This window comes from Acartia tonsa, chromosome 7 (genome assembly GCF_053477335.1).
Source record: "Acartia tonsa isolate MP-2025a chromosome 7, ASM5347733v1, whole genome shotgun sequence".
NCBI lineage: Eukaryota > Metazoa > Arthropoda > Copepoda > Calanoida > Acartiidae > Acartia > Acartia tonsa.
The window spans coordinates 51875600-51887584 of NC_137266.1; the positions used below are offsets into that span (position 1 = coordinate 51875600).

Here is an 11985-nt window from a genome sequence, read left to right on the forward strand (position 1 = left end):
ATTTTGTGAGGTAAAGAAAGTATAAGAAAACTTTACTTATTTACATATATAATAAGGAACACTAAGCTTTATGAAAAATAACTTGCACATTAAAAATATCTCTCAGTCTTATTATATCTTGTTTAACATATTATCTTTAAAGGATTCAAACCTCTAATGATCTCGTAGCTAACTGCAAGATATACATTTTAAAGATGTAAATTTTCATCAAAAACAAAAAGTGATATTTTGAACGTTAAATAGATACAGACAGCATAGGGGTAAGAAAAATAATATTACCTGGTCCATGTAAAAACTTCTAGATAAGTTTGGTTGACCCTAAGATCTGTTATATCCAGAACATACTCGCCTTTCTTCTCATTGAATACTAAAAAAAACAGGTTTTAACTATAGCTTTTCTGACCTTTACCTAGCAAAATCTAGCTTTTCTGTCCTTCACCTAGCATAATCTTGCAAATGTAGTTTTTCTGTCCTTCACCTAACAAAATCTTGCAAAATCTAGCTTTTCTGTCCTTCACCTAAGAATATTTTGTTTTTTAAGGCTATTTTAATTTTAGATTTGTTCCTTGGGATGGTTTAAGACGATTTTTATGTCCCTTATCTACCATTTTGAATATAGAGCCTCCCAGAAGCTAATTTGCAGCTGCTAGTATTTTAAAAAGTATTAAAATGTACTGTAGAAACCGGAGTTGGGAGGAAAATGTTTTAAAAACAATCTTATTTAAATTTCTATCATTTTACACCACACAGGTTTAACACAATAATGGATTTATTATTACTTGGATGTTACACAAGATTATCATTTACTCTAACAAAGAAGAATTATGTTTGTCTGTCTGTCTGTCTGTCCCTTAAGATCTCGGTAACCAATGAACCGTTCGGATTCTACTCTTCAGGGAATATACCTTCTGGTCCTCTAATACTACTCTAATAAAGAAAACTTGTAGCAGACTAAAATAACTATCTTCCCCATCCTCCCCTTCTATTGGATATAGAAACTGATCAATCAATGAGAGGAAAAATAGCAACCTCAATTGATGACAAGTTTTCTCCAGTCATAATATCCACAAATAATCTACATCCATTAATTTGTCAGTTATAATTACTTTTATTTAGTAATAAATAATCAGGGATCACTAATGATTATACTTAATATTACCCCTACAGTAGATTACAATTAGTGGTTGAAACGTTTAGACACTCAACATAATAAACCAACCAATCGAAAGCACCCAAAGTTGTTAAGCCAACAAAAAATAAAACTTTAGGGACTAGTGTAATAAACAGCCTAATGAATCCTCCCTCCCTAGGTAATATCAATTTAATATAAGTATCCAATTTCCTTTCCAGACTTTTAGGAATTCATAAAACAAGGACACATACAACCACAAGAAGAAAGAATATGTCAAAGAAAGGTAAACTCTAATATAGTTAACAAAGAAATAATCTTAGTCGGAGACCAAATGCATATAAAATGTTTATTGTTAAAAATTCTATAATTGTATGTAATGCCAGTAGAGTAAGTAATTTTTTTAGCCGACAAATAAGAAGCCTTGTCTTTAAAACGTTAGGCACCAGTGAAACGTACAGTCCAATGTCCAACACCTTCTAATGTAGCTTCTGGCAGCACTATTAATAAAATGGCGTGGTTGTATACAACAAATGTTCGGCAATATGAAATCATAAGAGAGAAAAAATTTATCTCCCTAATTAAGTTCCTTGGGTCGTTTTTGAACATTGTACACCCTAAAATTTGATATAAACTATATATATAATTCTCAATATCTTTTGTACAAACATTGTTCCTCTAATTAAAAAGTTAATTCCCTAGTTTAAAAAAAAATTTAATTGGACCATTTTAACAAAGAGGAATATTTTACAATCATATTTAAAGAAAATTCAATAATTTAATATTAAAGATTAGAAAAAAAACAGTCTAATATTTACATTTAATCAATAGTTTTATACAGAATTCTGTGTCTCATTGTGCTAAGAATCAATAATAAAAAAAGTTAATTTTAAAAATTTTATCTAAACATGAAATGGCCATATTGACTCTCTAGAGCAGTGATTATAGAGGTGCTACACTTCCAAAATTGTACCTGTTTAATACAAGAATCACCATGCAAGGCTTTATTTCTCCTTACTATCTGTATTGTTTAGGAAAATTTTATCCTTGTTAATGTATGAATGTTTTTATGAACAAAATAGGTTTTAAATTTCTCTGTTTTGGAACAATTTATCATTTTAAATAGGTCTTGTCAAAAGGATCTTAAACAACATTTGTCATAAAAATAATTTTAATGCGGTGGGAAAAACTCTTAGTTGTTTAGTGAATTAACCAGGATGATAACATCCGTAAAATACAGCAAGCCATCCAAAATGAGACAAATAAACACTTTAGATAGACAGCAATTTTGATTTAGGTTAACATTTAAGTCTTGAAAAAGCATCCGATGTTTATTTTCTATTGTGCATGAAAGTTATTGAGTGACTGTATAGGTATTTTTCAGCGTTTCGGAGCCGTTTGATTTTGGTGCGGCTCCGGCTCCGGCTCCGACCTAAAATCAAGAAAAACTCGACATATTTTTTTCCCCATAAAAAAATATTTTTTATTTTTGACTTTTGAATTTATAGTGGGGGTTCTCTAATAATGTCATGCCTCATTGTCCAAGGAATTTGAAATTATATATAAAAAAGAAATATAAATCTTGAAAACAAATTCAAATTTTTTAAATTGACATACTGACATTCAGTTTATAATTGATATTTCGTTACTTTTCAAGGATGATGTAATTATTTACAAGAAAAATCATCTACAGTTTGAATGCATAAATTTGTGAAAACACATTTTTAAAAACTAAAATGCATTTCTTGTCCTCAGGGGGGATCGTAGTGGGGGGGGGGGGGGGGTTAAAAGTACTATACGATTAGGGAGAATAGGTTAAATATCTGTAATTCCCACCTCCTGGACACTGTGCCATCTTTCTATTGGATCTTTGAATATAAACCAACAGTGTCGTAAATATTAAGACAGCAAAGTAGCTACAAAAGAGCATAAAGCAATTAGCTAGTAGACAATAAAGTTTCCCATCACTGGATCCAGGTAATTGTATGGGTTATACATCCATACTATAAAGAGAGGGGTAGGTTTCTGGTAAAATCCGTAAAGGTTATGTGTTATAAGTGAAAAACAGTAGTAGAACGATAAAAATTTATGTTATTTTTTAAAAATATTTTTTGTCTATAGTTCTTTTCAATAAAAAACACACATATTTAGTAAATATGATCGTTCTACTACTATTTTTAAGCCTTAAAACACACACCTTTACGGATTCTACCAGAAACCTACCCCTCTCTTTATTAGTGATGGGACTTACACATCCGTAGAAAAAACCTGTGAACGCTACTGATCACAAGAAATTCTCGTTTTACATAAGCCAAGGAAAAAAGTTTAAAACTTTTGATACCATTAAAGTTTAAGTGTGAAAGTTGAAATTAGATGGAAAATAAACTTTTCACAATATTTTTCTGTTATATTGAATTTTAAATCGAAATAAAGAAAAGTTTATCTGCTTTTTAATTGAATTAATTATATTTTACATAAGCATAGCTAGTCAACCGCGCAGTTGCCCGGAAATTTTATAATCTACAGCTTGGCGGTTTTCCTAGGGATCTAAAGGGATGTAGATTACAATTAGTAGTTGAAACGTTTGGACACTCAACTTAAGGAACCAACCAATCAAAATAAAGTAAAAGTCCCCAAAGTTGTCGAGACAACGAATGAGAATCGTTATAATAAAACTTTAAAATCTGGTGTAATAAACATCAAAATGTACTCTCTCTCGCCCTGGGTTTTCCTTAAAGCTCCAGTAAAGATTACCCCCACTTTTTTACTTAAAACAAGGATGACAGCATCCATAAGTAGCGAAGCTCAGAAATTATGAATGTACATATATTATGAATATATTTACCATATACCAGTGTCATCCTATATATTTGATGAAATAGGAAAATGACGAAAACTTCAAAATCACGCAACCTTTAAATCACGAAAAATTAGAAAAACTAGGTATCGATCTAGCACCACAATATATAAACAAATCTTAATGAAACTTGATGGAAATATGTAGACTATTAGCATATACAATCCCTGATAATTTCAGCCGTAAATTTTGAATAGGAATTGAGAAAACAATAGAAAACCTAATAATCTAGGAATCGATCTAGCACCCCTATAAATAAAAAAAATCGTAATAAAACTTAAGGAAAATATGTAAAATGTAAATTTAAGCAATCCCTGAAAATTTCAGCCCATTATCTTAAAAAGGAGTTGAGAAAATCAGAAAAACATGAAAATGTAGGAATCGATCTAGCACCCCAAATGACAGACGGTTGGACAAAACAATGTATAGATTAGATGGGCATATGTTATAAGAATCTTCACTAAAAATTTCAGCTGTCTATCTTTTATAGGAGCCGAGAAAATCACGTTTCCCCCACTTTGTCTCAGACGGACGGACAGACAGACGGACATTTCGAATTGTAGAGTAGCTTCGCTACTAAAAAAATATATAAAAAATAAGGCGTTGACTAGTTTTTTGTTTGTTTGTTTAATGCTTCAGGTCAGGTTGGGTTAGGTTATATTGGGTAGCCTTGCATGGCGGGGTCAGGTTTAGACCACACTGGGTTAGGGTCGTCGTAGCATAGAAAAAAAACTACCCACGACCTTTATTTTTAGTTTATAAAAAATTTTGATCAGGAGGGAGGTTTGTTCAGAACTCAAAAGGCAGTTTTAGGCAAAGCGACAACGGCTTTTTCTGGCTAACACCAGGAGCTATAAAAGCCGTTGTCGCTGCTTTTTTCTTTAAATGAAGCAGAACCAAGCTGCCAAGCCCCGCTATAAAAAGATTTTTTATATAAGATCAATTTACATGAAATAAAAATAAAGGCTATTATAAATTGATCTTTTTGTGCATTATTTTGGAATTGAACTTGACAATACCCATAAAACGCATTTAAATATATTTATATTCTTCCAGTTTGCCCCGGAGTTCAATAAAAATTGTTGAAATACATAATTATAAATTTGGGACTTTCCCTTTAAGCGCCAAGCGAGCATAGCACCCCCATTTAATGTTTTTGAAAAAAGGAAGATAATTAGGAGGGTAGAATTTAAAATCGAAGCTTTTCTATTATTAGGGTAGGTCCGTCCATAACGAATGGCTCTTATCATTATTTTTTTGGACTGATGATTCCTATTACAACAATGCACACTATTACTATTTACTTACAATTTTGTTTAGACTTTTTACATTTACATTCTGCTTATTCAGTTATGACACTCTACAATTGTTAGTGTTCGTTTGTCCTACAGTTTTAGAGCTTCCATTAATAAGAGGGGGGGGGGGGGGGGCGGAGAGTCCTCGACTATGCACTGGGTTCTTAAAGGAAATCTAGATCCATCTTTATTCTTTACCATTCACATTATATACTATTCTGATTCAAATTTGTATCACCACAGAGAGAAAAAGGACAATACTCTGTTTAAAACGCTAGTCCCCAAAGTTTTATAATAACGTTTTCTTATTCGTTAGCTTAACAACTTTGGGGACTTTTGATTGGTTGGTTTATTAAGTTGAGTTCCCAAACGTCTCAACCACTAATATTAATCTACAAAGGGATAATTTTTGTATTAACATTGGGATGTATGTACATAAATTTATCGGCCATTTTTCAGCCCTGTAATTCCCTCGGTAGCACCAAGAGAAAGAGTACAATAAAAAATCTACAAAATCAGATATTCACACACAAGAATTGTGGGTAAAATAAAGTTATTGTTCATTGTCCTATCCCTTTCCCCCCTGATTTTGCAAACATTCATCTCATTTTATTTTTATATGCAATAGAAGATAGCATAACAAAAATGCCGCGTCAGCAGCCAAGAGTGACAAGTTGTGGCTAGCAGCTGCGGCTTTGGATGTTACATTGAATATAAATGACGATTTTTGAGTTTTCCTTTGCCAATAATTGCAATATAAGTATTACAAAAAAAACTTATTGCCCTAGGTTGCACCTTCAGGATTAAATATTATTTTTAATTTTCTGTGATATGGGAAGAATTTAGACAACTAGCTTTTGCGCTTATAGAATCTAGGGGCCCTGTATTCCAAAAATGATGCTTGGGCATAAGATTAGCTGATAACCTTTATAAGACCTCTAAAAAGCTTTCTTAAAATGAAAAACTAAATAAGTTCAGTGGTTAACGAGATTTTAACGGACTGTAGTTCTGACATTAACAAAAACATTTTTGTAGCTTAATGTTTATAATATTAAAAAAAGGAAGCACAGCTTGCTATAAATCTAAGAAATATTACCTAAACTATCCAAATTTACATACAGATATTTATATAAAACAACAAAAGTATTTGTAGTCTAGAAGTCTTACAAGTGGTATTTTGCATATTTGGTGATCACATACATTTGAGAAAAAATGCTTAAGTTCTGAAACAATAATGATGACAACCTTCATACAAGCGTAGTTTTAAAATCAGGTGGTAGGACAAACTATCAGTAGCACTTGTAGAGTGTCATAACTTTATAAGTAAAATAATATATATAAAGTTATAAGCCTAATAAATAGTATATGTTGCAAAATGGCAAATACAGGATACGCTTTAGGGGTATACTTACATTTTAGTAATTCTAGAGGGGCCTCTCTAAAATTATTATACTTAGAAGTTATTAAATGGAAGTACAGACTTTCTGGAAAAAATATAGAGTTGCCACGCTATCTTAATCGTACCCAACTTGTTTTTAGAAATGTATGTTGATTAACTATGATTAAATCATTATAGGTTGAATTACAGGAGCAGCATATTAGCATAATCTAAATATATCTATAAAACTTTACGTACATCTCAGGGATCTAAAGGGATAAGACAATGGTCGATGTATTGATGTACAACCCCAATGATGATACACATAATTACCCCTGCAGTAGATTGCAGTTATGGGTTGAAAAATTTGGACATCCAACTTAATGAGCCAATTATACAAAATTCAATAAAGTCCCCATAATTTTGTTAATCCAATGATAAGAAAACGTTATAATAAAACTTTGGGTACTAGTGTAACAAACCGCTCACTGTCCCCTCCCTCCCTGCATACATCTAGTAGCATGATGCACTTGCATAAGACTGTACAAATCTTTAATTTAATTACTAGAGGGTTTTAAAATTAAAAAAACCATAAAGGGGGAAGCGGTTAAATAACTGAATATCCCCACCTCGTGGCCCCTGTGCCGACTCTTAATTGAGTCTTTAAATATAAACAAGCCAATAGCGTCGTAATACAACTAAGTCGCTACAAAAGAGCAGACAGCAGTTTCCAGCAGATGAAAAAGGGGATCTTGGATAAAGTAGCCTTGGACAAAGTAGCCTCGGACAAAGTAGCCTCTAGGACAAAGTAGCCTCTAGGACAAAGTAGCCTCAGGACATTTACTTAAGAAAAGTAGCCTCCTAAAGAAAGTAGTCTCCACTGTTAATAAAGGTCATGGGCGCAGAAGGGAAGTTTGTTCCAAAATAAAACTTTATTCCCTTTTCTTGAACCTCCCCCAACCAACCTTTGAAAAAAATCTTGAACATCATTAAAAAGCGAAAATTAAATTTCAAAACTTCAAAAATTTTAACACTCTAATATTATGTATTCAGAACATATAATTAGATACATCAAAACTAATTAGGCTTTTAAATTTAATCTGTGTCATTAAATGATTAATTACATTAGATAAATGCCACAATTTTATTGAATGTACAGTTTTATTGAATTTTTGTTGTTATATATTTGTTTTTATCCTGTAGCATATTTGACATACTTTAAATAAGTTGAGACATTTTTTCTGTTCTTTTAGAGTTACTTACTTAGATGTCTTTACAAAGACATCAAGCTACATTTTAAAGTTATAAAATGACAATTTCACTATGGTTTCAATTTCTTTTAAAAGGAAGGTAATTATATCAAATAACTTACCCACTTTACACTCCATAAATTTACTGATGTTGAAGAGAACAGACGCAGTTATAACTACAAAGTTATCATTACAATATTTATCAAACAAGAATAACAACATTCATAAATAGTAGAAATATACATAGATTTTATAACGCTAACTATTTTATTTTACGATGGGCGGTTATCATTATTTTAAGGATGAATACTGCTCCAAAATATTTAAAAACCTTCTTAGGAACTATGCGAAATTTCACTGTAAAACCTAATCGGTACAGCGATTAATATTTTAAAATACTAGAGGAGAAACGTGTAATGCTTATCATATAAAGAGGCTAATAAAATTGCATAGACTCAATTGTATAACTTTTACTTTAAAATTCCATGTCAAATTCAAGTAAAATATATGTTCTACCTAGGAAAGAAAAAAAGCTTTTCTATTACACTATGTTAAAATAAATAAAAGATATAAATTTGAAATAAAGTATTAAATTTACAAAAGTAGAACTATTTTATTCATGTAAAAACTATATTAAAAAAAACTGTGTAAATATTTTATATTTACTGTTTATCTTATTGAACAAAAAATTCATTTTCTGTAATAAAAAGCTGTTCTACAAATAGGTAGTGTTCGTACATCTGATGGTGAAATTGTTCTATTTATTTAAAACCTTGCATTCTGTAACAAAGAGTTGTCCATAAAGTCAGCGAGGGATTATTTTGTGTATCATCATAGGGGATGTACATCAATCTATTGGCCATTGTCTTGTCCATCTTTAACATTTTTTTCCAAAATGTATGAACATTTTGATATTTTCAAAAATGTTGAATATTAAATTCTTGTATTTTTGTACAATTTCTAAATCTAACAAGGATGACAGCATCCATAAAAGCGAAGCTCTAAAACGGTAGGACAAACGAACATTAACATATAAAATATCAAAACATAAATGTATAAAATTCGAAACAAAATTGTAAGTATATTTGTTGAAAAACTGCTTACATTCAGGATAATGTTTAAGGACAAACTTACATTTTAAGGACTTGACTATAGAGATAATTCGCTTATAACATTGTACATTGTTGTCCTAGAAATCAGTATTAAAAAAATTAGATCAAGCGCACAATTATAATACATAAAAATTTGTTGTTAAAAAGTTAAAAATCAACATGTTTAAAATGACATGCGGACATTCTGGTAACGATTATAGAGTCGCTACGCTTTTAAATCGTATCTAATTACTACAGGAATCACCATGAAAAGTTTGAAATCGATAGGACAATTCTAACATGCATAAATTAACGAAAAGAGCTAATCGTTAAGAACGGACGGATGGGCGTAAGGACATACGGACGGACCGATCCTAATTATAGAAAAGCATCGCTTTTAATAACTAAATTGTTTGTATTAAATATTGAATTTGTTTTTAAAGAATAATTTTACAATATTTGCTTTTAATTCTATTGAAGAAATAGATTATCAAATTATATTTTATTTTGGTTAGATTTTGATCCGTGTTTTAGAAATTTAATATATTAAATTTTCTTTCTTTGTTTGGTTTAAAAAAATTTCTGCTAATAATTCGTCGACTTTGAATCAGTTTGACTAAAGAATAACATTTAATGTTTTCAGAAATAACACTTTTCTTTGCGAATCTAAAGTTAGCAAAATCTGCAGGGATTTTAAGGGATACGACAAATTATGGAAAATTAATGTATATACTCAATCATTAATGTAGATTAAAATTATTGGTGGAAAAGCTTGGACACTGTTAGTTTGATCAACCCAATCAATATTTGATAAAAGTTGTAAAGAAAACCAACAAATGACAGAAACTTTGGTGACTGGTGTAATTTACAGTCTAATAATCCCTCCCTCCCTGGCATTAATACAATTCTTCTCTGAACTTAAGATGAATAGGTTACGTAATATTATTAAAACAAATAAATAAACAAAAAGACAATAGTATCTTGCATAAAATTTTAAAATAATCAAAGTTCTAGCTATGTTAAAGACTTTTCAATTTTTATTTGAGATATTTCATATTTTTTTTACCAGTTCTGCAATTGATATTTTTAATGATTTTTTAAAAACTGAACATTACCAGTCCACTTTTGGTTTAATAGTTTTAGAATGAGTCAGTATCCCTTAAATCTACCTGAAAAATTTTACCCCCTCCTCGCCTGTTTAATAACACTTATTTTGAGATTTTATGATCCCCCGCCAATTTAATAACCTTTATCTTAAAATTGTGTAATATCAAACCCCCAAAAAATGCTTAGACATCAATTAGTGTTTGAATCAATGATTTAAATTTCTTAGTTACATACGTAGTTAGAAGCAGCTTATAGTACGTCATACATTACAAATGACCAATAGTAGGCCAGTATACATTTTACCATTAGTCAATGGTCTATCAATGTTCATTTGTATTGTATAACGTCACTTTTATATAGACACTAAAAGGCACTTCCGTAGTTACTTTACAATCAGAAAATTTATTTGATAAATATATTCCTGGTACAAGATGAATTGTCAGCCGTTTTCTCATCTCTCCGCCTCCATGATGGTCATTCCCATTAGAATTAGGCATACGCATTCTAATTAGGAATAAGAATTAGATTATATGAAAATGTCGTCTATTTTTATGTTTGTAAAATCTTAAAAACAATAATTAAGCAGAAAGTCAATATTCTTTCAAGTAATACTAAAGTATGAGTCGTTAAAAAAGGGTGCTAATCAAAGTAAGTTAAATACCTTCGCTTATGAACAGTCGCAACTAATTCCTTTTTAGTTAAGACTTTTAGACAAAGATCGGGCAATCAAATGGATGGTTTTGCCCCGAAGATAACCTTTATAATCTAATAATATGTTTTAATCAGCAAATCTATTATTTTTCAGTTGATGAATATAAACATAGAAACCGAAAATAAATAACTTACTGAAAAATCATGCATCGTATCGTACTATAGAGAATTTTTAACGAATAATAAAAATGATCATAAAATCAATTATAATTTTGTTAGCCGTGAAGATAAATAATTTTTTAGTTTACCGTTCTACTATCAGCGAAAAGCTGTCTGTAATATGATGCGGTAGAAAAATATTCTGGTTTTCTGCCTATTAGAGTAAAACACTAGAGGGAGAAGGGGTTAAATAACTGTTTCTACCCATCACAATGTCTTTGTGTCGTCTCTGAATTGGGCCATAGAAAATTTACCAATGGTGTTCGGAAAATTAACACAGACAAGTAGCAGAAAACAATTTAATAGCAGACGAAAAAGGACATTGAAAAAGGAAGGGAGGTATATACATCTATACTATTGATCTGTTTTCTGCCTGACCAAATTATAGGAGAGGCGTGACCCTAATAAAAAGTGTAAATAAAAAGGATATAAATCTTTTACAATCTTTCTCTCTATCAATATTAATAATATTACTTTTTTTCCAGGGAGGGAGGGGACATTGGGCTGTTTATAACACTAGTCCCTAAAGTTTATATTAACGTTTTCTTATTCAAAAACTTATCAACTTTAGGGAATTTTCTTGCATTTTGATTGGTTGGTTCATTGAGTTGCGCGTCCAAACGTTGCAACCACTAATAGTAATCTACAGAAGAGATAATTTTAAGTATCATAATTTTTTTGTCTATGGTCTTATCCTTTTAGATCCCTGCTTTTTCCATACAAACTAAAGTGTGTCTTAAAAACAACATTTCTTATTTGTGAAGACAGCGTTTTGATTTGATAAAATGCCTATCCCACCAGTTTCTTTATTTTTCGCTTCCAAGGACCGTATTTATTTTAAAGAGGGTAAACACGCCTTTGACCCCAGCCTTGGACGTCTATGCTCGCTTCTACATTTTTGTGTTTTGTTTTAAATTTTCAATATCATAGATAACTACACATTACCAGGGATCTAAAGGGATAAGACAATGGCTGATAAACGATCCCAAAGTTGTTAAGCAAACGAAT

General features: G+C 30.8%; 1 protein-coding gene across 2 annotated transcripts in view; it reads right to left on the bottom strand.

Annotated features, from left to right (window-relative positions):
• Nucleotides 1-11985, bottom strand: part of LOC145324371 (FMRFamide receptor-like) — a 97558-nt gene that overhangs the window by 35044 nt on the left and 50529 nt on the right. For both annotated transcript variants that reach the window (XM_080166976.1, XM_080166975.1), the window contains exons 8-10: nt 10529-10611; nt 8032-8085; nt 280-367 (exon numbers count right to left, since the gene is read on the bottom strand). In XM_080166976.1, coding sequence (XP_080023102.1) covers nt 280-367; nt 8032-8085; nt 10529-10611 — 225 coding nt within the window. The remainder of the gene's footprint in view (nt 1-279; nt 368-8031; nt 8086-10528; nt 10612-11985) is intronic.